Source organism: Elephas maximus, chromosome 8 (assembly GCF_024166365.1).
Source record: "Elephas maximus indicus isolate mEleMax1 chromosome 8, mEleMax1 primary haplotype, whole genome shotgun sequence".
In the NCBI taxonomy this organism is placed as follows: Eukaryota; Metazoa; Chordata; class Mammalia; order Proboscidea; family Elephantidae; genus Elephas; species Elephas maximus.
Window position 1 is genome coordinate 89,961,142 of NC_064826.1, and position 27,801 is coordinate 89,988,942.

At 42.9% G+C, this 27,801-nt stretch overlaps 1 protein-coding gene across 7 annotated transcripts in view; it reads left to right on the forward strand.

Annotated features, from left to right (window-relative positions):
- The window catches only part of CREB5 (cAMP responsive element binding protein 5), a 471,478-nt gene that overhangs the window by 307,280 nt on the left and 136,397 nt on the right, over window positions 1-27,801 (forward strand). Inside the window, exon 1 of one of the 7 annotated variants that reach the window (XM_049894550.1) lies at window positions 13,597-13,711. The exons of the other annotated variants lie outside the window; for them this stretch is intronic. Coding sequence (XP_049750507.1) covers window positions 13,665-13,711 — 47 coding nt within the window. The 5' untranslated portion in view covers window positions 13,597-13,664. Of the gene's footprint in view, window positions 1-13,596; window positions 13,712-27,801 lie in introns of those variants that run through there. 7 annotated transcript variants of the gene reach the window in all.

Consider the following 27,801-nt stretch of genomic DNA (forward strand, 5'->3'; position numbering starts at 1 on the left):
ACCTACATTAATAAAGTTTATTGTTTAAAAACATGTCTTAGGACTTTCTTTCTCATCTTGCTCCCTAGCCTTTGAAACAAAAGGAGATTTTCATCTAATGACCATGAGTAATTTTAATTCTATCATCTCTGCTAAGTCTCAAAAATGGTAATGAATAAACTAGACACCCTTTGTTGACACAACGTTTCATAGTCTTACTCATGAAACCTGTATCTATTCATTTGTGTGCTGGAGCAGTATCTTAACTGCCCTATGAGCCAAAAAAACCCATTGCCATCAAGTCAATTCCAACTTACAGTGACCCTATAGGATGGAGTAGAACTACCACATAAGGTTTCCAAGGCTGTAATCTTTATGGAAGCAGACTGCTACATCCTTCTCCCATGGAGCAGCTGGTGGGTTCGAACTTCCGACCTTTTGGTTAGCAGCTGAGTGCTTTAACCACTGTGCCACCAGGGCTTCATGAGCAGGGACTATAAAAGGGAAAGGTGTGCAAGCAGCAGAGTATTTAAAAGCTTTTGGCCTCAGGTAGAATTTTTTTTTTAAGCTTGTTATCTTTTATTGCTTGCAAAATATCTTTGCATTTTTGGCATTAAAGACTTTCTTTTTTGATATTTGCAACCATGGGGGAAGGGGTTGGAGTGTTTGCAGAAAGGTGGTAGGGGGAGAGAGGGCCTATTCTCTCAGTTTGTGTTCCTTTGCCCTTCAGTCTTTTCCCCTGGTGGGCCCAGTCACAGGAGGGACCAAATAGTTGATTTTTAACAATTGCTACTTCCTGGTCATCTGAAGTTGACTGTTGTTCTTACACTGACTTCCAGGACTTCCTGGTTTTTCTCCCACTTTACTGGCTAATTCTCCTCCGCCCACCTCTGACTATGAGTGTCCTGTGTGACTCAGTGCTGAGCCTCATCCGGTTTATGGTTTTAAAGGCAGTCAATAAGAATTGCTTCCTAATGGATGTCTTCAGAGCTGCACGCAACTCTAGAGCTCTGATGATCCTATCCATATACCTTCCTGACTTCTCCATCTGTAAGTTGTATGTGGTGGTTTTTCTTGTTAGGTGCTGATGAGTTGTTTTCAACTCATAATGATTCCATGTGAAAGAGTAGAACTTCCCCCATAGAGTTTTCTTGGCTGTAATCTCTACGAAAGCAGATAACCAGGCTTTTCACCTGCAGACCTGCTGGGTAGGTTTGAACCAGAGATTAGCAGCCAGGTGCTTAACCACTGTGCCACTAGAGATCCTTGCGTGTCCAATAGATGTCTCAAATTAACATGTCTAAAGCAAAACTCTTGACTTCTCCCCAAATATTGCGCATACCAGTCTTGCCCATCACACTTAATAACACTAGCATTTACCCACTTGATTGGGCCAAATATGTGGAGTTCTTGATTTCTCCTTTTCCTCGCTCCTGATAGCTGACTAACCCAGGTACCGCTGCTGGCCGTGCCTCTGCAATCTCTGCTGACTCTGTCCTCTTCTCACCCACATCCTCTGCTACCAGCCTAATGCAGCCTCCCCCATCACTCATCTGGACTACTGGAAGATCTCTTACCTGTTCTCCAAACTTGAATTGTTATTGCCCGACAATCCATTCTCCATACAGCAGTTAGTGCCATTTGTTTAAAATGAAAATCAGATTATGTCAATCCATTTCTTTGGCTCCTGTTATGGATTAAATTGTGTCTCCCACAAAAAAAAAAAAAAAGTGCTGGAATCCCTATACCTGTGGATGTAATCCTGTTTGGAAATAGTAAGGTGGGTTCTAAATCTAGTCACTTCTGACTTATAAAAAGAGCAGATGAGGCACAGAGATGCACACACATGGGTGGTGGGGATGTCATGTGAAGACCCTTTACAAGCCAAGGAACCAAGGAATGCCCAGATCTACTGACAAGGAAGGAATTAACATGACTGAGATCCTGATTTGGACTTCTAGTCTCCTGCACTGTGAGAAAATAAATTTCTGTTCTTTAAAGCCACCCACTCGTGGTATTTCTGTAACAGCAGCACCAGGAAACGGACAACTCCTCAGTGGCTTCTGTCTGCAAGCAGAACAAAATAGAAACTCCTTGTCATGGCCAGCAAGACCCCTACCTACCTCTCCAAGTTATCTTTTTCCCTCTCCTCCTTCCCTCTGTGGCCTCTTTCCGTCCATGTGTGGAATACACTAAGTCCCTTCCTGCCTTGGCATTTAGCCAGCTTGTTCTCTCTACACACCTTTTCCTCTGAATCTACACATGCTGGCTGCTTCTCACTATTCAGTTCTCAAGTCAAATGTCATTTCTTCAGAGAGGCTTTCCTTGAATGCCTTATCTAAACTGCTTTATCACACCCAGTGCTCCATCTCATCACCATGTTTTATTTCCTTTATAGCAATTGTCACTATCTAGAATTATTTATTGGCCTATTTACTTGTTTATTACTTCTTTCTACTCATTAAAATGACAGCTCCAGGAGGCCTGAGACCTTGGTTGTTTTGTTTTCTGTTGTGTCTCTAAAACCTAGCACCAAAAGACTCAGCAGCATCCACATACCAAAATTCTTCCCTCCCACCTTCTGTCCTGGTACCTCAAATACCACCCTAAGGCCTTATGACTTTGAGTTTCCTTGAGTCCTCAATCTTTGTTGTTGTTAATTGCCATTAAGTCAACCCCTGACTCATGGCAACCCTATACGTGACAGGAAGAAATGCTGCCTAGTCCTGTGCCATCCCCGTGATCAGTTGTGGATCACCACCGAGATCCGTAGAGGTTTTATTGGCTGATTTTGGGGAGTAGATCAACAGGCCTTTCTTCCTAGTCTGTTTTAGTCTGGAAGCTCCACTGAGACCTATTCAGCATCATAGCAGCGCACAAGCCACTGCTGACAAATGGGTGGTGGCTGTGCAGGAGATGCTTTGTTTGGGAATCAAACCCAGGTCTCCTGCATGGAAGGTGAGAAATTTGCTGCTAACCTGCCCCCTCTCCAAATCTTTCATGAGTTGACTTAAAACAAGTGAAGAACAAAAGAGCATTAGGAAATACAGAGAGAAGTAGCGAAAGGGGAGATGAGAAAGAAAAGGATCTCAATTTTGCTGACGTCTGACCAGGCCAAGAGATATCAGGTAACACCAAATAGCTTTTGTTAAAATAACAGAAACATTGACAAATTAAGACATAGTTGCCCCAGGCTGAGTTACGGGGTCGTCTAGGCTCAAAACCACCTAACCTTGCAAAATTGCTGTGCCCTATGCAACTGTGTATCATGGGTACTATTTCAGTTGAGGACAAGGCGCACGTACACTCACACACACACAATGGCAGCTCAGATTTGAGACAGGGAAGGCTCTGGGTTTTCCTCTGAAAAGTCAACACTAAGGATATCTTTTCACCAAATGGGAAAGGTAATTTATTTCTGAAAGTACCCCACAGCTTTAAAGAGGATTGCTACCCCAAAACTATTTCACTCAAAGATTGGTGTCATTAGTAACGGTCGATAGCTGTTCATTCTCCAAACCTTGAAGACGCTCCTCTTCTGTCAACACAAAACTTCTCTGAGTACAGGGTTGTAAAAATCTTCAACGAGAGTCAGCATGAAAAGGGCATATTGTCCCAAGAAAGAAGGGCTTTAAGCGACCCAAGACATGTTTAAGAAGTCTCTTTACTTTTGTCATAACCACCATTATTTTTCATGTTCTCTGCCCGTTAACTCTTCGACCACTGCTACCTCCTGTTGTTTTTCCAGACCTTCACCACCTCCCAAGGCTGCACAATTTTTCATTCCTTGTATTTGTGTGTGTACTTGTGTGTCTGTTTCAATATCTGTTTCTGTGGCACTATGACAGCATTAATATGATAGAGGTGGCCAAGTAGAAACTATACAAGGAGCATCATTGTAATTCAGACACTTAATTCCTGTTTAGCTCTAGATACAACCCTTGATGACTCACAGGTCATCGTCCTCATTCCCCTTCAACGGTCATTCTTGTTTTTGGGTCTGTGAATAGACCGACAGTTTCTGCTCTCATGTACTTATGGCACTTTATGAGGTTAAAAATAAAAGACTTGAAAAATATTTATAATGTCCTTTGTAGACAGTGGTGGGTAAAGAACTTTGGAGAAGGGAATCCTTCTCCTCTGTAGCATTCAAGATCCAAGACCACTGCTGATGTTCAAAAAGTTCAAACGGATAACAAAGCTATGCCAGAGGTGTCATGAGCTGGTATTGTGCAATGGGCCCCTCGGTCATCACTGATATTACTTTCCCACCCCAGTGTGCTCTCTTGTGATTGTTGTCACTTTCTCAATCCCCCATTAGGGACTGGGAATATTGCAAAATAAACATCTGGAAGAGTTGATAGTAAACAGAGGAGAGAAATGCCTTTCGAAACTGGCCACAGGTCAGGAAACCCTAATCTTATCAGGGGTCCTGGAGACTATAATTCCATAGACAATTTACATGGCTGTTATGTCACTGTGAAACATATGTTTTATTTCCATGCACTGTATGCATACTGTTTTGGAAAGCCACTATAGACAATTTTTAAAGGCTCAATAATTTTAGGACAGATTACAGATTTTTTTTTTACCTTAAACATAGAGATGAAGGAAAGTCATAACTCCTTTCTTTAGAGCCTAAACAGTAGGGATAATATGTTTCTATTTCTATTTGCATTCATATTCATTTTTATATTTATTTGTATGTTTAACTTTTATTTGTTTTTATATCTATGTTTATGTTATTTTGTTTATAAAATTTTTATCATCATAACAGAATCATGTAGAACTCAGTCTTTCTTAACGTGTCATCTATGCATAAGAATCTCTGAGGAGGTTGTTATGGATTAAATTGTCCCCCCACCAAAAAATGTGTGTCAACTTGGCTAGGCCACGATTCCCAGTATTGAGTGGTTGTCCATCATTTTTGATCTGATGTGATTATCCTGTGTGTTGTAACTCCTAAACTCTATGATGTTAACGAGGCAGGATTAGAGGCAGTTATGTTAATGAGGGAGGACTCAATCTACAAGATTGGGTTGCATCTTGAGTCAATCTCTTTTAAGATATAAAAGAGAGAATCAAGCAGAGAGGAGAGGAACCTCCTACCACTAAGAATGAAGAACCAGGAGGGGAGTGCATCCTTTGGACCTGGGGTCCCTGTGCTGGAAACTCCTAGACCATGGGAAGATTGACGGCAAGGACTTTTCCCCAGAGCCGACAGACAGAGAAAGCCTTCCCCTGGAGCTGGCATCCTGAATTTGGACTTCTGGCCTCCTATACTGTAAGAGAATAGACTGTGTGTTAAAACCATCCTCTTGTGGTATTTCTGTTGTAGCAGCCCTAGATAACTAAGACAGAGGTGTGCTTAAAAATGCATATCCTTGGGCTCCACCTTGATCTACACAATCTCTAAAGTCATACCCAGAAATCCGCATTCTACCTTGTTCCCCAGAGATTCTCAGGCACTCCAAATCCGAGCATCACTGGGCCAGAGAAAGGCCTAGTTCTGCTGGTTGTAGTGCCAGACCAGCCTTTGAGACACTGCGATTTATCTCTGTTTACCAACTTTTTTTTTTTTTAACCTGTGAAAGAGCAGAGCTTGATGTTTAATACGAAGAGATCATGGTTTTTCTATTGGGAGTTTTTAACCCGCAGTCAGTGGTTCAAACAAGGAGCTGAAGCTTTCGTTAGATTCTCAGAGGAATTTGTTGCCCAAGAAAGGTATGATCTAAGGCCAACTTGAAGCTGTACTCTCTCTTTTGGGTGAGTACTAAAGGAAAGGAATTAGGCCTTCAGCTTGGCCCAGAAATCGCTTGAGCCTCACTTTCCTTCCTATTTCTATTAATGCCAGAGGGATTCTCAAGTTCGTGGAGAAAGAGGAGTTTAGCACCTTTAACTCCCAAACCTAAAGACCTCTTAAAACCAAACCCAGTGCCATCAAGTCAATTCTGACTCATAGCGACCCTATAGGACAGAGTAGAACTGCCCCATAGAGTTTCCAAGGAGTGACCTCTTAAAAAAAAAAATAGGCATCGTAATATCTACTTTCCCTCTCATGGGATTGGAGAGGACAAATCTAAATTATTTATAAATCATATACTATTGAGCTTCTAAAAAGATGGAAACATATACTAGTTCACGCAAAAGAGTCAGTGTAATTTTTTTTTTTTAAGAGCCTAATTTCAGTATGAGGCAGGATTAACTGCACCTTTCTGTGAGGTTCTGGTGTAAACAGAGAAACCACAGTCATGTACAGGCCTGAGAGGGACAGTAGAATGTGGAAGTGGGTTTGGAAACCAAAATATTATGTCAGCAGTTTTCTCTTTCATTCATTCTCTCTTATCAAAACCAACTTTTTAACACAGGGGCCCTTTTAATAAAAACATAGATAATTTCATTTGGAAGGCCCAAGAACTTCAGATTTGGGGTTAAAAAAAAAGGGGGGTTTTCTCATCCCCACCAGGCATAAGTGTTGGAGGGCTAATTCTCCTTGCAGAAACTCTCCTAGTAAATCGGTGCTGGTGGACTTCTCTGCTCAGTGAAAGGAAAGGTCAGTTATTAAATACACACATACTCTACAGCTGGAATCCCTGTGGGGAAAAAAAAAGAGGAACCCACAAATATAATTCCTGAATTAAGCCTTCCTTTTTATTCCTAATACCATCAAAACCTCTTCAGACTCCTTCTGACTTTTGTAGTTTTCTTTAGTTACTTGAAAATGTTTAACAATGAAAGCAGCCAGTATAGTAAAATTTCAGGGCGTTCATCCAAACAAGTAACTAATCTTTTTCAGAAGGCAATTGAAAAGTATTTGGGAGGAATATTCGGCAAGAAGACACCCAGTGCTTTGAATTTATAGTGCACAAAGGGATGACATTTTTCAACCACCATGAAAGTCCCTTTTCTTAGGGTGATTCAGCAAACATGCAAAAAGCACCCCAACCAATAGGAGAATGTCCAGTCCCTCTCATCTCAAGTTTCAGTTCCCCTGGGTGCTTCATGGTGGGACTGGTAGAAATAGTCTCTTGTAAGCTGTTGTGACATCAACCTCAGGGTGCTCATTCTGGTGTCCCCACCACATGGCCCCAGGACAAGTAAGAAGGATCTAAGGCCCTTCAAGGTATCTGAGTGGCACAAATGGTTAAGCGCTCTACTATTGGTGTCATGGATTGAACTGTGTCCCTCAAAAAATGTGTGCGTCAATTTGGCTGGGCCGTGATTCCCAGTATCCAGTGATTGCCCACCATTGTGTTGTCTGATGTGATTTACCTAGGTGTTATAAATCCTGCGTCTATGATGTTAATGAGGGAGGATGGGTGGCAATTGTGTTAGTGAGGCAGGACTCAATCTAAAGATTGACTGTGTCTTGAGGCAATCTCTTGAGATATAAAAGAGAGAAGTGAGTAGAGAGGCAGGAGGACCTCATACCGCCAAGAAAGCAGTGCTGGGAGCAGAGTGCATCCTTCGGACCCAGGGTACCTGCTCAGAGAACCTCCTAGTCCAGGGGAAGACTGATAAGAAGGCCAACAGAGAGAGAAAGTCTTCCCCTGGAGCTGACGCCCCGAATTTGGACTTTAAGCCTACTTCACAGTGAGGAAATAAACTCTTTGTTAAAGCCACCCACTTGTGGTATTTCTATTATAGCAGCAATAGATGGTTAAGACAACTGACTAAAAAGTTGTTAGCTCAAACCCACCTAGAGGTGCCTCAGAAGACAGGCCTGGCGATCTGCTCCCAAAAGATTACAGCATTGAAAACCTTATGAAACAGTTGTGCTCTGCACACATAGGGTCACCATGAGTCAGAATCGACTGTACAGCAACTAACAACAGCAACAACAACCATAAGGCCCTTCAAGGGGAAAAGGCATAGTGCAAAGACCAATTAGTAGATTTCCTGGGAATTTCTTACTATTGCAAGTTTTCTAGATGCTTCAGATCTTTGGGAAATAACAGGAAAAGTGTGAATAGGAATGTAACAAGAAAAAGAACTTTATTGAGGGAAACAATCCAGGGAAGGCTCAGCAGCCTGTGCCAGTACCAGTCTGGGTTCAGTAAAGTTTCTTGAGGACCTACTATGCGTGGGCTAGGTGCTTGCCAGGTGCTGGGGGTGCAAAGACGAATAAGCATAGTCTCTGCCCTGAAGAAGCTAATACAAAGAGAGTATAGTTTTTCTCTTGGGGGAAGACAAGCATGGAAATATTTTCTTTACAGTTGCCATTACTGTCGAGTCAACTCTGACTCATGACTCCATACGCATCAGAGTAGAAACGTACTTCATAGTGTTTTCAGTGGCTGAGTTTTCTTCTGAGGCACCTCTGGGTGGACTTAAACCTCCAGTCTTTTGGTTAGAAGTCAAGAGTGTTAACCATTTGCATCACCCAGGGACTCCTGGGTTCTTTCCATCACCAGCTTATAGCTGGGGTGGAATCTGGCCCAGAATGCGAAGGAGCACTGAAAAACGGATAACCTTCACCTAGCCTGGTAGAGCCAGGAAGGAGTTCATGGGAAAGGTAATACCTGAGCTGAGGAGTATATTCATTCATTCACTCATTCATTTATTGAACAAATATTCATGGAGTGTGGACTGTCTTTCAGACATTGTGATAGGTTCAAGTGATACAGTGATATATCCGTTTTAAAGATGGAGTAGAAGTTAATTAGAAAAATGAAGCTGTGAGTAGGCAGAATAGATGATAATATTTTATGGAGGATCAAAGGACTCTCATAACTTCCCATTACCTACCCCTTAAGCCTTCCTTAAAGTATTTGAGACAGGGAGTGTCTGGGCTGCACAAATAGTTAACAGCTTGGCTGCTAACTGAAAGATTAGAGGTTCGAATTTACCCAAGGCGCTTCAGAAGAAAGTCCTAGCAATCTACTTCTGAAAACTCGGCATTGAAGACCCTATGACAGTCTACTCTGACACACATGGGGTTGCCATGAGTCGAAATCGACTCGATGGCAACTGGTTTTAAGGCTTCATGATGGCTCCATAATTAGAGATTCAATCCTTTGTCTTAAATACATTTAACATTGTCAGCTCAGTATATTCCAAATAGGTTTTGACACAGGCAAGGTCAGCAAATTGGCTTAGGGTACTTGATGCCAGATCTGGCGTGTGGGAGGGAGTTGCAGAAGGGCACACAAAGGGAGTAACCAAGGACAGACCACTCACTCGCTTCCTCCCCAGGAGTGTTGGAGCTGGCTTTTGCTGGCCCAGCCATCTAAACCAGCACGCTCCCGCTCGCACACACGTTTAGGAGATCCTGTCTCCAAAACACCTGCTGCACAGGTTCACCTGGACAGCTCCTCAGCCTCTGTCCACTGTGAAAACACGGGACACCCAAGTTGAAGGGAATGCTGAATGACACCACGTGGGTGTGCAGTGGTCTGTGACCGGAAGGTTCGCTGGAAGCAATTTGCAAAGGAGCCCTTAGAAAACCACCTGGATGGTTATTGTAAATTAAAAAAGGAAGAGATGCCACTTTTTTCTGAATAATTTATAATACTAGGTTTACGGCTGGGTACATGTGATAGTCATTACAGCTTATTTAACTCTGAAATTATCTGGCCCCTCAAACTCCACTGGGACCGTAGGAATCATGGGTTAAATTTTAAAAACAATGTCTGAAGGAAGATGATATGCTTTTCCTTGAGGAGAATAATTTCAAACCTAAAAAAAAAAAAAAAAAAGTCAGCTTTCTCTAAGAAGGCTGCTAGTTACTGTTTGGTGTATTTACTATATATTCCACCATGCCTTTGAGCTCAGAAATTCACCCAGGCACACAAAGTTTACTTTAGTCTGCTTCTGTGCCTTTCAGTTCCTGCAATCGAAGTTGTGCCTTTTCTATTGGGTTGTTTTGGAGATAGTCCAAAAGCATTATGAAGCCTGAGCTCAAATCTCTGAGGTTTCCACTTCTCTGGAGCCGAACATTTCATCAAGAGCTGGGAGTATGTGAGTGAGTTACACCGAACAGCTGCTCTGAACCCGCCACCCTCTCCCCAAGGATGAAACGTTCTGCAGGGAAGGCCGTTGTAAGCATTCCTGAGGAAGCCAGCTAATCTGGAGGCCTACCCTGTTGGCCGGGGGCTACTTCTAAGAAGACTCCCGCTGGAATTACAGCATTTTACAGCTCCTATCTCCAAAGTCCCTCTTCCTCAGAGAAGCAGATAGAGCATGGGGTGGGCTGGGGGAGAGGCGAGGAGAGGGCCAAATGGGTGAAAAGGAAAGCTCTTGAGTCTGAGGGGAATTTCCTTTTGGGAAGAGGATATTCTTTCTCCATCATCTGTTGCTCACTCGCGGGAAGGAAACCAGGAAAGCAGGGTTTCTTTTCAAATAAGGAGAAACACAGCATCCAGAGAAAATGCCTGACTTGGAAATGGCAGGGGGGGTACTTATGTGGGGACCAGCAAGTGCAAATGTAAATATTCAGGCCCCTTTGAACTCTGAAATTGATTTAAACTCAGACCAGCACTCCAAAGACGTTTCAGTGCGGTGTCAGTGTGTTCTGGCATATTTTTGGCTCCGCAGCTTTGTCAGGTGCTGTCGCACATTCCTGGTCCGTTGGAGTTTGGCTGCTTTCTAGAAGCACTGAAGCCTTTGGCCGTGTCACTTGGTGATCAGAGGCACACTTGCCACCTTTGAACCTCCTGGCCCCTTCCTCCCCTGGCAGGAGCAACAGTGCTGGTGTTTCTCATTACAGGTCTGGGCCTGGCTTTGGCCAAAGCTCTCATCTCCTACTTTACTTTCCATGGAAAGTACAGGAAAAGGTACCCTTACATAATCTCTACCTACAACCCGTTGTTGTTGACTATTGTTGAGTCGGCCCCCGACTCATGACAACCCCATGCACAATGTAAGGAAACGCTGATCCTCTGCCATGTTTATGATTGGTTGGGGACTAGAACATTTTGGGTTTATAGGGTTTTCAATGACTCATTTTCAGAAGTAGATCAGTAGGCATTTCTTCCTAGCTCGTCTTAGTCTGTTCAGCATTGTACTCAGTGGCCGTTGAGTGGATTCCAACTCATAGAGACCCTACAGGACAGAATAGAACTGCCCCGTAGGATTTCCAAGGAGTGGATGGTGGATTCTAACTGCTGACCTTTTGGTTAGCAGCCGAGCTCTTAACCACAAGGACTCCATTCAGTATCATAGTGACATGCAAACCTCCACTGACAGACAGGTAATGACTACACATGAGGTACGTGGCCAGGATTCAAACCCAGGTCTCCCTCACAGAAGATAACTCTACCATTGAGCTACCAGTGGTACAATTGGTACAATACAGGGTCTCTTTTACCTACTTCCCTGGAAAAAAGCAGGGCCCATTCTCTAGCAGCTTAACCCAACCCCTGTCCGTGGTATAAGAAAAATCCTAGAAAGAGCATTTTCCCACTAAAGTTACAGGATGATGTAAATTTGGAAAGCTCCACCACATATCCATTTTGATATGCATGAAGTAATAATATAAAGAAAACATTTAAGTATTAAAACTAAGTAGGCTTGGCGGGGGGCAGGGGAAAGGAGAAGGAAATGTGAAAGTCCTTAGTTTTATACTAAGCAACAGGGTAAATGTCTTATTTAAAAAGGAGAAAGTATAAAGGCTGATAAGAACTATTGAAAATTTTATTTATTCCCTGCAGTGGTAGAAAAATCAATGACTGCTTGGCGAGTCAGACGTAAATGAGTTATACAGGCCACTGACATGGTGGACCAAACTTTATGACAACCACATTTGCTGCTGTCAGGCCAAGGGCTTCGGTGGCGCCAGCTGTAATTACGGCTGATCACCTCTAATTCAGAGCTGCCTGCCTTGATAAAGGTGTCACTCGGAGCAACTGTAGCATCAGCATCAATTGAGGATGTCAAGTTAGAGGGCAGCCTGCGCCAGAAAGCTCTTCCCCACCTCCCTGGGGTCATGGAGACTGTTGGACAGACCTTGCTTTTTAACTCTTTGCTCTGAGTTCATCGGTGATATTCCCTGAAGCTGTGATTTAAATTCCAACGGACCCAGAGTAAGAGCCCTAGCCACCACCCTCCACCCTATTCCCTAGCAGATATTTTTAATAAACTAAGAGATTCCTCTGAAAATAGAGTTGACAAATCAGGGCCTTCTCTGCTTTGCCACAAGCAAAGAGATGAATGTCCGTATCTACCAGCTGGTTTACTGGTCAGAAAAGCAATTGACTTGCTGTCATCTGTTAGGAAGGAGCAATGATTGGAGCAAAACCTGTGATCATTTTTGTAAAAAAATAAACGGCAGCACCATGCCTTTCTTCTGCTTTTGTGGTATTAAAAAAAAGTAGCAAACTTCCCAATTTTAAAATTATGTTGTCTTTATTTTTTTCCGTTGTTGAAGGAGGCTTAAAGGGTGAGGGAAATAGCAAACTGAGAGAAAATAGGCTTAAAAGGCTGGGCTCACGAAGCGGCTAGATGTGTGGACTGTTCTAGGTAAAGTCCTGAGTGGGAGAGGTGTGAAGTGAGGGGTGAAATTCAGCAATTTAAAAGCGCTTCACTGTCATTTGTGAAGGATAATGTTCGACTCCCCCTGTCTCCCCCCCACCCCCGCCAGCTGTTTTTCCTCACTCTGTAATTAAAAAAGAGACACACATACTGTTTGTTCTCCCTGTCATCCTCTTTAAACCCAGACAGCCCCACCCGCACCAGCCGGCACCCCCCTCCAGCAGGTTGAGGAAGGGGTGGCTCGTCTTTCACTTTGAGGGTGAGCAGTACTTTTGTTCCCTCCTCTTTGGAGGGTTCACCTGAGAGCGGGGTGCTCATCTATCAAGGCAAGCTTTGTGTTTCGCAACTAAGGCCTTTTTCCCTGCAGCACGTAAAAAAGCGACCAATATATGGGCATATGGAGAAGTGACTTGTGATGTCCTAGTCCTTGATGGCTCCAGACACCCGCACGCGTTTGGACCAGAAGCGGTTTTGCCCTTGCTGACAGGGAGGTCAGATGCGAGAAATCTCTGGAGGGGCGGTGGCTGGTACTCAGCAACAGAAAATCCCATCTAGCTCCAGGAAAAAGGGCCCTGGGCCATGGAAACCATGTCACCTGGTCCTGAATGAGAGCCTGAATGAGAGCCTGGAAACTAGTGATGGTTATTCACACCTCGTCCTTCCAACAAACTCTCTCCTACCCCTGCTTCTTCATCTCGACATATCTCTATTGTTATTTCCCTTTCTCCAAACACATGGGCACTGTGTACATATTTTTTAATCAGCATTTTTTTTTTTTTTTTATCAGGACCAATCGACCCCTGAGTGCAGAACTCCTGGTCCTGCTCTAAGCTCCAAGGCAGCTGTTGGGCCGTCCCGAGGCGGCACTGTTTCCCCCTCTGTTTACCCGTTTCCAAGAGCAATTGCACCACCGAGGCTCCCTGAGTCTGGAACTCAGCCTGGGGCTGTTTTGGTTACATTGAAATTTTTGCTTCAGTTCTGCCAGATTTAAATGGTGACTTCACCAGCACTGAGCTAAAAAGGAGAAGGGGGAGGAGAGCGAGCCCAGGAGAAAGAGAGCAAGCGAGCTGGAGGGAGAGAGCCAGAACAAGGCGCAAGAGAAGGGCCAGCGCATTACATCATCGTTTGGCCTGGAATCAAATGGGAAGGATATGACTCACTCAGGCTAGTTAAGCTTTGGCTTAAGTTCTACACACACTCATTCCAGAGCTCTCATGTTCTGCACCTCAGCAGGGAATTCAGCCTCAGTGATGTCCATGAGGTTTGTTTTTAATTTTCTTTTCTTTTTTCCGATTTTATAGATTTTTTTGCCCCTACCACCTTTTTTCCCTTGAGTCTTCGTCCTCCCCTTCCTCTTCTTTTTCTCCCCCTCTCCCCTTTCTGCCCGTCTTTGTTTCTCCTCTTCTGCCTTCTCCTCTTTCCCCAGTCCCTCCGCGCTCCTCTTCTTGCCCCGGAGAGGCATTTCTTTTCACTTTGATAAGAGTTTTTGTTCTAGTACAGCGACCTGAATGAGTGGAACAGAGGCTGGGCTGGGCAAAAGAGCAAAGCAAGCCAAAGCAACCGCAGCAAAAAGGGCCACAAATAAAAACTGAAGCAAGAAAGAGCAAACTCGAGCGAAGTTTCTGTGCTGCGGTGTCGCTCCTAATCGGAGGAGACAGGGAGAGAGTTAAAATGCAGGAACCAATCGCTTGAATGGTGATGTAATGCAAGAACCGCAGGGTAGTTAAGTAATGTGAGAGCAAGGGGGTCAGGGTTGCAAAGCACTTACCTGCTCTCAAGGGGTTTTCAGTTTATTATCAATTGCGGTGACTGTAACTGGCTTCAGACTGCAATCTCTAATTATTCACAGACGCCCCTTTTTTATCTTTTATTATTAAAAGTAAAATTATATTATGGCATTTAAAAAAACATGATATTATCACAGCTGTGTATTATTTTCTACTAGTATTCTCTCTCTCTTTTTTAAATGGCTCAAAACAGTTGTCTTTTCATAAAAGATGAAGTGATGGCATTTTTAGTGTAACTGGTAAATTCTAAATGCCTGGAAAACTCTTGGGTGTGTTGTGCTGAGTATGAAGAGTTAATGATTGTGGTATTCCATTTATTATTCGGTATATACAGAAGGTTTTTAAAGTAAATAATATATGATGATCACCAAAAGTCGAGACAGGCTTTTACCTATTGTTTCAGGGACTGTGAACAGCGATTATGCCTTCGCTTGAGAATTTTAACTTCAGGTTGTTTCCTGTGACAATTAGCTTAATCGGGGGGCTATCTTTAAGACTTTCTGTTCTTGAATTAGTTTTAAGATAATATGTTGGGATTGTGGGAGGGTTGCTTCATTTGCCGTAGGAACAGCTAGCTAATATTTGAGAGTAAGGTGTTAACACTAAATAAATGGAGAGGGGGCAAGTTATCATGTGTTGAATACTCTAAGAATCTAGAGACATGTTTTGAAAATTATGACCACATTTCTGTGTGTTTCATAAAATATATTTGGTACTGTGATGCACTGCTTGAGCTGAGTGCTTTCTGAAATAGTCCAGCATTAGATGGTTATGAACTGAAGTCCTCAGGAGCTAGAGAGAAAGTCCAACACTTCTGTTGACTCTTCGGTCTTCCAAACTTCTCTTTGGCTTATTGTGTCTTGTTCATCATAAACCTGGATGCACATTGTGGTCTGGGTCATAAACCTGAAAAGTGTTTATGTTTATTTATTTAATGCATGTTTCGGATCTAATTAATCCTGGCTTTTATGAATCTTCCCTTCCTCTCCCTCCTTTCTTGGGCAGAGCTGAGAACGAGAGAGGTAATTCTTGGAAGAAACGGCATGATGTGTTGGGAGTCCACAGGCCTAACTTCTAATCCTGACATGTGACCTTGAGCAAGTCACTTAAAACTCTCTGGGTTTCATTTGAAAATGAGGGAGAGGATGAGGTGGTCTCTGATTACCAACCCCCATTTGCAGAGCCAATCTTAGATGATCTCCAAAGTCTCTTCCAGCTTGAGAGTTCTGTATGTGTGTTCACGGTCTATAAAATTTTTGCTGAATGGAATTTGGCATAGCTTTTCAGAGAAAAGTACCTTTCGAATTCAAAATGAATTAATGCCTTAGAAGAAATGAATGGGGGGAGGGTGAAGAGGCATGTATCTTCCTCCACGTTGAAAGTTGTTTCTTTGCTTTGTTCTGTCTTTTTGGCATGAAGATTCCTTCTGTGGTAGAATTCCTAGTTTTCAGATGCTACCTGTGAGAATTTCTCATTGAGAAATAATTACCTCAGCGAGTCTGTGAAGACGAGTGATGGACTAGCCAAAAGAGAACTTACCTGCCCAGTACACTTTTCCGAAAGGTCCCCCATGTCCTTCTGATGAGTTTTTGCTGTATGCTGTCGAGTCAATTCTGAATTATAGTGACCCTGTAGTTTTCTATAGTCTAGGAAACCCTGCCCCATAGGGTTTCCTAGGCTATAGAATGATGATAAAAACACAGTCTCTCATATGGTGCACAACGGGATTTGTAATTAATTTAATCCCCCCGAAAGACTGCATGACTGCTTGATATGTTTCTATAATTTTAACAGAAACTCAAATTTTACATGACACTTAAAGCTACATTTTTAAAACCTTCCAAGACTGTGAAAGGCCAAACTGTATGTGCTTGTTAGAAAGTTAATTTTCCCAAACAATACCTCTATTTTTCAGCCAAATTCCAAGGTAGCAGCCTTATTGTAAAGAGATTTGTATTTACGCACCCATCTAATTTTACATAGAGAAGGCCCATAACTATGCGTGGCTATGGGGAAAAATTACCCAGAGCTGAAGCGAAACCAGTGGTGAGAGTTATTAGTCATTATGCATAGTTTGTTGAGTGCCAAGTATGTGCTTGGGACTCTTCAGGAATAAAGAAGGCATGATTTCTTTTTTTAGAGCATTACAATTTATATTGTCTTGGCTCAGAGTTGTTCACCCATAATCAGAAATGCCTGCTTGTGACTGACAGCGAGGCGAGGCAAGGAGTGCTGGCCCGGCCACTCCTCTCTGCACCAGTTGCAATACTGGGTTGCACTCGTGTTATCTAACTTCATCCCCATGTTAACCCAGAGGGGTAAGAATCGTTAACTTCACTGTTTGGGTGATGGTTTTGTTTTGGAGCTTGTGTTTTGATTGTTGTTATTTTTTAACTGAAATTTTTTGTTGAGATAATTGTGGATTCTTATGTATTTGTAAGAAATAGTAGAGAGAGATCCCGTGTACCCTTTGCTCAGTTTCCCCCAGTGGTAACACTTGCAATTACCAGTTACCATGGAGTTGACTCTGACTTATGACCACCCCATGCATGTCAGAGTGCTCCATAATGTTCCCAATGGCTGATTTTTTGGAAGTAGAATGCCAGACCTTTCTTCCCAGGTACCTGTGAGTGGACTCAAACTTCTAACGTTTCAGTTAGCAGCCGAGCTCTTTAACCATTTTTACATCCCTGGACTCCTAACATTTGCAGTACTCTAGTACAGTATCAAGGAGCCCTTGTGGCTCAATGGTTAAGCACTCAGCCGATAACAAAAAGGTCAGTGGTTCAAAACCACCAACGGCTCCATGGGAGAAAAGACCTGGCGATCTGCTCCGGTAAGGATTACATCCTAGGAAACCCTATGGGGCAGTTCTACTCTGTCCTGTAGGGTTGCTATGAGTTGGAATCACTTGACAGCACGCAACAACAACAGTAGAATATCATGACCAAAATATTGACGTTGATAAAATCCACAGAGCTTATTCAGATTTCCCTAGTTTTCTTGTATTCGTGTGTGTGTGTGTATGTTGTTTTATAGATGTGAAAACTAAGGCCCAAATTTGCAAGAGTTCTCACAAGCTGTAGCCTCTTGAGTCCAATCCACACTAGGTCTTCCTCGCCATCACTGGCAAACTTTCCACCACCGTCATGACTTGGTAAAGGAAGGGGCCTAATGGCTGTGCCCATCAATGAAAGTCATCACATACCCAGCTGAAGAATCCTGGTGACCATGTTCGTGTTTTACATCCTCTTGGAGCATGGCTGGAGTGGCAACTTTGCCCTCCAAAGGTGTCCCCAGGGCCATGCTTCACACCTTACCATGCGAAAGGAAACACAGGGCTTTGATAGCACAGCTGAATAGGCACGGATCTCTTTTCCCTGTGTGCCAGGCACAGAGCAGAGGACAGTCAACTGTCCGTCTTCGGCTTAACCCTGAGTCAGTGCTGAACTCAGTATTCTATCTTGTTCTCACCCATATTTTCCTTGGTGGACATATACATGGCATGAAGAAAGGCTATGGCATTAGGGATGCAGACATCTATTGATCAGAGGACCATCGTGAGGTCTCATGAAAAGAATATGGACTTTGGGGTTGAAAAGGTCTAGGTTCAAATCCCTTCTCTACCTACAGGCTGTGTGACTTTGGCATGCCACTTAACCTCTCTTGTCAAAGTTTCTATTTTCTCTGTAAAATGGGGATAGCCATACCTACTTTATGGAGTTGTGAGGGGTAGAGATAACCTTGTAAAGCCCCTGGCATATAATGAGATCACAGGGACTAAATCTTAGCTGCTGCTATTACTGAGGATGGCAGGACAAGATTCTCCTGGCAGAACTACTGCAGGCGACTAACTCTTCATACTCTAACTGGGCATCTTATTCCCAACATTCCTCAGGCTTCCTCTTTCACCAGCATCCCTTCTTTTATGTCATGTTCTTATTCAGAAAACTGAACAGGTCTGAGATCACGTGGGGTGCTAAAGACAGAGAAGTAAAAGTACCGTTCTGATAAAAGTGAGGTGGGAAATAGTACCAATACCTGTTATTGTCGAGTCGATTCCAACTCATAGCGACCCTATAGGACAGAGTAGAACTGCCCCCATATGGTTTCCAAAGAGCACCTGGTGAATTCGAACAGCTGACCTCTTGGTTAGCAGCAGAGCTCTTAACCACTATAACACCAGGGTTTCCACAGTACCAGTAAAACCTGCCAAATTCCCAGTGACCTGAGTGGAAAGAATGATGCAGTACAATATAGTTTAGAAAAAAGACCCCTGCCTTGCATTTGTGCTCAGCTGTGGCTTTGTGAATGAGAAAATGAAGGGAGATGGAGATGAGTGAATTCAGTAGTGAGAACGGGACTCTGTTCCCAGCTTGACTAAAGGAAGATTATATTTGCGGTAACATGCGTAGCGCATATCTTTTGTTGGGCAAGGCCAAGTTTACTTGCTATCAACTTTGCATAATATCTTTTCAGGTGGTAAAAAATGGTGATTTGGGAAAGTGAAGAGTAGAGGATTTCCAAAGTGGCAAATGGAAAAGAGATGTGATAGCGATGTTGGTGGAATCATCTGAAGTAGTGATAGGGTCAAGGGCTGCATGCTTGGGCCCCCAACTCTATGTTGGAAATGGGCCCTAAGCAGCTGTATCAAGATTCTTGGTAAAAACAAATTATCTCTGATTTTACTTAGTAAGCACTGGTCAGGAAGGCCAAGTCAACATTAAGAGACAGATAGTAACATTAAGAGGGTAGGCAAGTCGAGAACTGTACTCTGACCTTCCAAACGGACTCCTTTTGCATTGGATTGCCAAAACAGGCATTGGATCACCAGAGCGTATGGTTTTAGCACAGAGATGTGGGGAATAGCCAAGAGAGAGAAGAAAAATGGGTGGCACTGATAAATGTGAGCCAGGCCAATAAAAATTCTGTGGTCCAAATTTAAGTTTGTAAGTTTTAAACAGACTTTGCCAGTCTGATTAAAACACAGCTTTTCAAAACTGTGTATTTCATGAGTGTTGATTACAACGAGAGCAGTTCCTTGACTACTTACACCCTTAAAAACTGAAATGGATTTGACTTAGCACTTCAGAGTCCACTGCATAGTACACATCCACTTTATAACAAGTCCATACGTCTTCTCTTCCTGTACCGACAGTGGCAGGAAAGCTTACTTAATGATTGATGAGGCAGCACTACACCCAAGAAGAATTAATCAATAGTTCACTATCATTATGGAGAGTGCTACAGTAGTTATACAATAGCCAAGACCCATCCAACTATCTGTAAAGTCTTTCTTTCCTTTCACACGGTACCAAAAATCGAATTCTACCTTATAATTTTTTCTCTTCCATTGAATGACTGAAATAGAACTGGATGTGTCCAAAAAAGCAAAGCCTGGAAAAGGCAATAATATGGCTCCAAATGAATGCCAAGTTATCTAATAATACATAGACTCAATCATTCATCTTAATGGAAGCTGGAAAATAGGGCCAAGAGTCTGTGTTGGATAAGCTAGAATGCCTAGTAAGAGCTATTGTGTTTTACAGCAGCTCCTACTTTAGAGCCTATGAACTTTTTTTTTTTTTAATAAAAAATCTTTAAAGAATTGAAGTCGTGTTGGGCTGGACACACGTGCTGACATGGCAGAGAAGCCAGCTGGTTCTCTGGAGCCTTGTACGCCTGTCTGCCCACTTGTCTCTGTCCTCTGCCCTCAATGAGGCCCATCCTACCATTAAAGGAAGGCCTGCAAAACAAGCTCATTTGCAAAACTGGAGCCTATTTATTCAAAATCAGTATGGCCTGATACAGTTGTGCCCTGTGACTGCTGAAGAGCTCAGGTTTTGGAGTTTGACAGATCCGGATCCAGACTCTGGCTGTGCCACTTGCTGGGTGTGTAATAGGAGCCCTAGTGGTATAGTGGTTTAGCACTGGGTTGCTAAGCAAAAATTTGGTGGTTCAAACCCACCAGCCTCTCTGAGGAAGAAAGATGTGGCCGTCTGCTTCCGTAAAGACTTCAGCCTTGGAAACCCTGTAGATTAGTTCTACTCTGCCCTACTCTGCCATATAGCATCACTATGAGCCGGAATCGACTCGATGGCAATGGCTTTTTTTGTTTGTTTGTTTGTTTAGTTATATAACTTTTGGCAACCTATTGAAATGTTCTGAGCTGCGGTTATTTCATGGAGGCAATGGAATTCATGGTGTCTTTAATGCACATAGCATAGTAAGGGCTCAGCAAATGTTAATATTTAATTATGGAACCAGTTGACTTTTTTGGAGATCTGGGTAACAGTATATTACAGGTATCAGTAAGATAGTGAAAAATATTGTTGTTTAACAGTTCCTTCCCAGAAAGATAAACTGAGTCACAGAGTACAGGTAAAGCAGTGAGCAGGTGAAGAGGTGAGGAGAGAATCATAACACAGGCTGTACTGTATGTGACCATCTCCTCCTTGGCCAGAAAAAGAGTTTGAAGGTCTTGCTTTAAAGCAGTTCCTTTAAGCATCAGGAAGAGCCAGGCCTTTTTTTCACCCCCTGGGAAGCCCTGGTGGCATAGTGATTAAGTGCTACAGCTGCTAACCAAACAGTTGGCAGTTCGAATCTACCAGGCGCTCCTTGGAAACTGAATGGGGCAGTTCCACTGTGTCCTATAGTGCCGCTATGAGCCAGAATTGACTCGACAACAACGGGTTTTGTTTTATTTTTTTAGTTAAGTAGTAGATTTCTTTTCTAAGTGGCATAAAACAATTTTTCTTTTGCCTTTTCTTGGTCTTCTTATTTATCATAATACTTCAGCAACGCTTTGCAATCAAGGGCTGACCTTGTTTAATTCCTCTGGAATTAATCATAATGACAGCAATTATAATAAATCCAAGCAATATAAGTGCAGATGTAGATTATACTTGCATTGCACTTTTGCCTTTAGTTTTGCTCTCATCAGCATCCATCCCAATATGGATTACACAGTGGCCTCTCTCTGGCCAAATTATTATACATTTAATTTAGAGTCTTGCCCCTGCTCGTAATTGGCTGCTTTTTAGCCATTTTCTTCCATGGAGGGAGTTGGAGCCTGGGTGGCACAAACGGTTTGTGCTTGACTACTAACCTAAAGGTTGGTGGTTCAAACCCACCTGGCAGCATCAAGGGAGAGGACCTGGTGATCTGCTTTCATAAAGATAATAGCCTAGAAAAGCCCATGGAGTATAGTTCTACTCTGTAACACATGGGGTTGCCATGAGTAGGAATCGATTCAATGGCAATGGGTTTGTTTTTTTGGTTTGGTTTCCATGGAGGGGATGAAGGAAGCTCCAGTGGACAAATTACAAAGAACATCATCTGATTCGGCTTCACTCTCACCATCCAGAACTTTCTTAGCGGTAGAATAATAATCTTATAATCCTAAAAGCATTGATAAGAAGGGAACCTTAGAGATCATTCAGTTCAACCTGCACATCTTACTGGTTCAGAAATTGAGGCCCCCTGAAGATGTGAAGAGAACTGGCCAGTGTCATAAAGCTATATGGTGGCAAGGCCAGGAACAGGCTCTGACAAAGGGAGGCATGCCAGGCCAGTGGGTCTGCCCAGGGCCAGGGACTCCATCTTTTTGCTTAAGCTTATGCTTCTCAGTCCCCTTTTAAGCTCTGGCTCCAGGGGATGGTGGGGTCGGGAGAATGCCAAGAGAGACTTAGGCATGCAGGGCACAGAGGAGCCAGGAGCAGGGCCCAAGGTCAGCCAGGCTTTTAGAAGCTTCGAGTCCTCGGGCATCTGGCTGTGCAAAGACCTCACCCTCTGGTCTGGAGGGAGGGGCAGGGGCAGACAAGGCAGCTTGCTTTCTACCTCCAGCCCAAAACTCCCTGGTGTTTGGTTAGTGTGGGGGGGTGGGTTATTTCACAGTCACAGGCCATAAATGAGATGGGGTAAATGTCTGGGCCACCGCACATCTTTCTGTCTGTCATACTGTGGTGGCTTGCTTGTTGCTATGATGCTGGAAGCTATGCCACCAGTATTTCAAATACCAGCAGGATCACCAGTGGTGGACAGGTCTTAAGGGAGCTTCTAGACTAGACAGACTAGGAAGCAAGACCTGGTGATCTGCTTCCAAAAATTAGCCGATGAAAATTCTATGGATCATAACAGAGTACCGTTTGATACTCAGGCATACCAACAATCATGAAGATGACGCAGCAGCGTTTCATTCTGTTGTGCATGGGGTTGCCATGAGTCAGAGCTGACTCAAAGGCACCTAACGACAACAACAACACACGTTCCAGGAGTCAGCCTTTCTACTTCCCACCCCTCTCTCCTTTTCTCCCTCTCCCTGCACTGGACTGTTTTCTACACTGAGCGTGTGTCTAATGAGGACAGAGCTTGGGAGTCAACCCAGAGCCGGCACCCACCCACCTGCAGGATGTGACCTCTGGGCTCTGAAACTCGCTGCTTCCTCCCTCGTCCTCCCCACCTAGGGAACGCATTTAGACCACAATTCCCAAACAGCCCTGCTCTTGCACTCTAGAGTCTAGAGACTCTGGCACGTTGTGACCACAGAGAACTTGTCACTTCATTACGGTTCTGAAAAAAGAGAGCAAAGGGTAATTCATAGTTGTTTTAATGACTTTGCATCCTTTTCCATCAAAGCAGCTTTCAGCGGTTAGGCACAAGGGGCACCGGCAGAATCTGACATCTGAGAGTGTGATGGCGGCAGCATATTTCATAATGCTTTATCACAGGAGCCTTCACAGCCCGTTAACCCAGTGATTGTCCCCGTGGTAATGATACAGGTGCCGGGCTACTCTGCTTCCTGGGAGTCTTCAATGCACTCTTGTGCAGAGTTGAACTCTTATGCCTCCCGACCTTGAGAGGATGTTTCTAACTAATTGATGATTGTTACGTGCTTGGAAAATGCACTTTGGAAATATTCTGGTGCTAATATGTCTGGATCTTACACTGAGTTGCTCCATATGCGTGTTGGAAATCATTCTTGCCATTTGTAAATCATGTTAAGATGAGTGTGGTGCTTTCTTTTCTCAACTAACATTCTGCCTCCTTCTTCCCCCCTCCCCTCCCCCATCCATTCTTTTTCCATTTCTCTCACTGTATATTAAGCCATCTTTGGTGGAATAGGCCAGTGTTTTGTAGGATTTCTGAAGATTTATGAATACTGGAAATTTCATAAGTTCCTTCTAGTTCTAGCATTCAATGATTATTTTATTTCCTTGGTAATATTTTGCTCTAATCAGTGCAACAGGTTCTATTTCTGTTGGTTCTGAGCTGAGTGTCTCAACTGGGAATCTTCAGAATCCATGGGGATTTTTGCCACAGGAACACAGGTCATTTCTGTTTCAGCTTTATAGTTTGTTCATAGGCCTCACGGGATAGGCTTCTTCAGGGAAAGGGTGAGTTTTAGAAGTCTTGTTAGATGTATGAGCGGGCGGACACACGAGGATATTTATTCCTGCAATTTTGTCTGCTATTTTCTTGCCTCCTAAATTCAGCAGGTTCTTGGTTTTTTAGCACAGCTCAAATCATTTGGCTTACAGCTGGTAAAATACAATTTTCTGGTTCTCAGAAAGAAAGGCTTTTCAGACTTATAAAAAGAGAAGCTCATAAGATTTCTTGAACATCAAATAGCTCTTACAAAACACCATTTTGATGAGTTAAGTGTAAATGAATCAGAAACATAAGGATTAAATTTCCCTTGAAAGACACATGGGTTTAAGAATTAAGGGGGGAAAGTGCTTGGCAAGATGGATTTCAGGCTCTTGCCAAACCTCAAAATGCTTGAAAAATGGTTTGAGACATTTTTACTGAACGCAAAATGCCACGGAGTTCACCCATCCCCAGACATAATAGCGAATCTTTCTGACAACAACTGTATGACAAGAAAAAAGACCTGCGGGGCTTAGCCATTTTCTCTGTTCTCCTCAATTGCCCCCTCCCCCTACCACAAAAAAAAAAAAAAAAAACACAGGGCTAAGAGAACTGTCTGATTGACAAACTAAAGTTTCAAGTCGGGCAATTACCAGAAAATAACCCCACAACTCAAAAATACTTGGATTTCTCCCACATAATATCTGAAGTCAATTATACCATTTTCTAAGTGGAATAACACACTCAAGGGATATGCAATATTTGATATATTTTATTCACTGGTGTCTAGAGCAATGCATGGTTATTCTAGCCATTTGTCTGACATTATAATGCCAGCTTCTTTGGAGAAGGAAGGAAAAAAAAAATTCCACTAAAAGCAAACAGATTGGGGGGAAATAGCCATCGGTTTATTAAAACAGCCGCAGTGTGGAAATGCTATATATTATGGAAGCAGGGCATGTGATGAGGTTTTTAAGTTGCTAGGAATGGTCTTGGAAACATGAATTATGTTATAACTCTTGTATTTAATAAGCTGTATTATAACTTCTCCACACCTCAAAATTCTTCCTGGCATAAGCATACTAAGGATCCATGGACTAATTATCTTATGAAAGGTGTGCATCACGTGCATTAAATACCCTCCAATTATTTTTTTACTGGTTATTCCTGACCAAAGCAGGCTGACACTTTTACAGCCTCATATTTCATATGCAAAAGCACAGAAGCGGTGGGTCTTGAGGTAGCAGCACACAGTTAGCGAGGGAGCCCAGATGAGAACACTGGGGTGGGTGACTGGCTGCGTGAAGCCACCTTGTCTTGAGCATGTTTCGTTTTCATATTTAAGCCAGGATGGCCAAGGTTTGCTTGCCTGCTTCCTTCCTTCCTTCCTTCCTTCCTTCCTTTCTCCCTTCCTTTCTTTCCTTTTGAAAGAAAGGGTGCATTCAGTGACTGCCAATATCGGTTTAGAAACTAGGGGACAACAATGTACTTTATCAAAAGGTTTCAAGTGAATGTGGACCCAAAAAAAAAAAAAAAAAACTATCTGCTATCTTTCAATCTCTATGTTTCAACTCTGTGCTGGGAGTAATGAAAAAAATCTATTGATTATCTTGTTAGGGCAGCATCTCACACAATGCTTTGAAGTAGGACCTTGCTTTCTGGGAACCCATATTAATTTGTTGCAAAAGAAGGATTTAAAAAGGAGAGTAAGCCTCACACTAAACACAGAAAACTACTTTCAGTATCTCCAACGGAATACTACATAACAATGTTAAAATACCACCTCCCCCCCACCCACACACACACATCTAATGCCTGTCTGTATTTATTGAGCTCAAAATAAAAAATAAAAGCTAGAAATACTGAGAGAAAAATCAACTATACCAACTTCCTGTCTCGGAAAAGGCTTCAGAATAAGAAAAAGTTAGGGCCGGATTCTGGGTCCATCTTTACCTTTTCCAAAGCAGCTTAATGTAGGATAATAGGGCCGAGAAGGGCTCCTTTGATTCTGGAAGAAATGCTGAGTCCTCTAGCCAAAGCTCCCAGGGCCTCCCTGTCACTTACCCCAAGTGTCTGTCTCCCTGTAATTCCATAGCTCTCTAATTCAGAAGGGATCTAAGTCGGCCAGTTCAGACTGTCTAGTGGTTCTCTTAGTTTGTAACTCAGCCATTTACATGAAATACTGGAAACATCTGTCTTAAAAGTTCTAAATTTATGTAGTTCCCCATTTGACACATACAAGAGAATCACCCAGATTGGGGAAGCACATCAGATAGCATATATTTCAAGATAAGGATTTTTATTATCCAAAGAGATTGTTTCCATTTCACGTTAAGCTAGGCATGGCAGTAATTGTTTAATATCTCAGCCTGTGTTGACAACCTGCCTCGAAGAGATGGTTTACTCTGCTTGCAGACCCTTTCATCAGTAACCCCAAACCACTCTTTACACCCTGCACACACATTCACACAACCAGGGGCTAACTTCTCATCCATCCCTCCAGGGACAATTCCCATGACTCCTCTTCTGGGACGCCTCTTCTGAAACTCCCAGGGTATTAGATATCACTTTGAAGGGCTCCTGCTACAGCTGGTGCTGACTTCCAGGTCCTTGTCTGTTTCTGCGAATCTAATAGATGGTGGGTTTCTTAAGGGCGGAGATGACCTTTTATTCATTCCACACTCCCAGCACAGAGCTGAAACATAGCAGAACCTGAGTAAATGTTTAAAAAAAAAAAATTATATATATAGTTTTAGTTGTGTTTCTGTTGGAGTGCATTTTTATCGCTGCTACAAAAAGTTGGTAGAACTGACCTTGCTCCTCTGGAGGCCTTTGGGTTCTTTGTCCTTGGAGAAAATATGAGGAGTCAAATGGCAAGGAGTTCTCTTTACTCTGACGGTGAGCGTCTTGCTTGATTCCCACTTTCTCCCCTAACCTGTGTTTATCTTGATGGTCTTATTTAAACCTATTTCATTTTGATAAAAATAGTTGCTCAAAAAGCGAATTTACAACACAAGGGATGATACTTCTGGCCTGAGTTTCACAGATACAGTTAACATGCCACCTTGTGTGTGGATATCTGTCGAGATGCTCATTTCCTGAGTCATCTGACTTCTGAGTTTTCGCTTGAAGAGTACAATTAAGATAAATTCCCAGGGATTAAAAAAAAAAAAAAAAACTTGTGAGTAAAGCAGACAGTCTATATGTTGAGATCCATATAAGGAGATTTGTGGGCACCAGCCCAAACTGAGAGAAGCATTTAGAGCTATTCAAAACCCACTGAAATGTCAACACACTTTGGAAAGAGGTCCATTAGGAATGCAAATGTGCAGCTCCCTGATTATGATAAGCGCTGGAAAGAAAACAGTGAAACCCATTAGATGGTTTTGAGAACTTAATTTTGAAGAGAGAGGAAGACAACTCCAGTTTCTGTTTGGCCTGGGCTTTCTTCCCCTAAACCCGTTGCCGTCGAGTCGATTCTGACTCACAGTGACTCTATAGGACAGAGTAGAACTGCCCCATAGAATTCCCAAGGAGTGGCTGGTGGATTTGAACTGCCGAACTTTTGGTTAGCAGCCGTACTTCTTAACCACCACACCACCAGGTGTCCTTCTTTCTCTAGCCTTCTGTATTCTACGAGTCCCTAGGTGGTACAAGCGGTTGCTTGGCTGCTAATCTAAAGGTAGGAGGTTCGAGTTCACCTAGAAGCTCCACGGAAGAAAGGCCTAGTGCTCTAATTCTGAAAAATCAGCCATTGAAAACCCTATGGAGAACAGTTCTACTCTGACACACATGGGGTTGCCCATGAGTTGGAATCAACTCCACAGCAACTAGTTGCTGGTTTTCTGCATTCTGAACTAACAGTTCAAATGATTTAAATGGCCTTAAAAATTCCTTCATTTTTGAATAAAGCCAACTAACTCATCTATAAATGGACCAACTTTAAAATTCCATCAATGTCAGAAAAAAATTCACTTTAATAAGGTTCATTCTCTGGAGTATAAGCCGTAACTTGTTTCTGTAAAGGATCTGATATTAGATGCTCACTTCAGGCTTTAGATGTGCATTGGTTCATCCTAGCAGGGTTTTTCTTATAAAAAGATTGATTGTAATTTAAAATCTATAATTCCTACTACGTAGCCTTTTCCAACTCACCTCACACTATGGGCATATATTAATTTAATAAACACTTGTG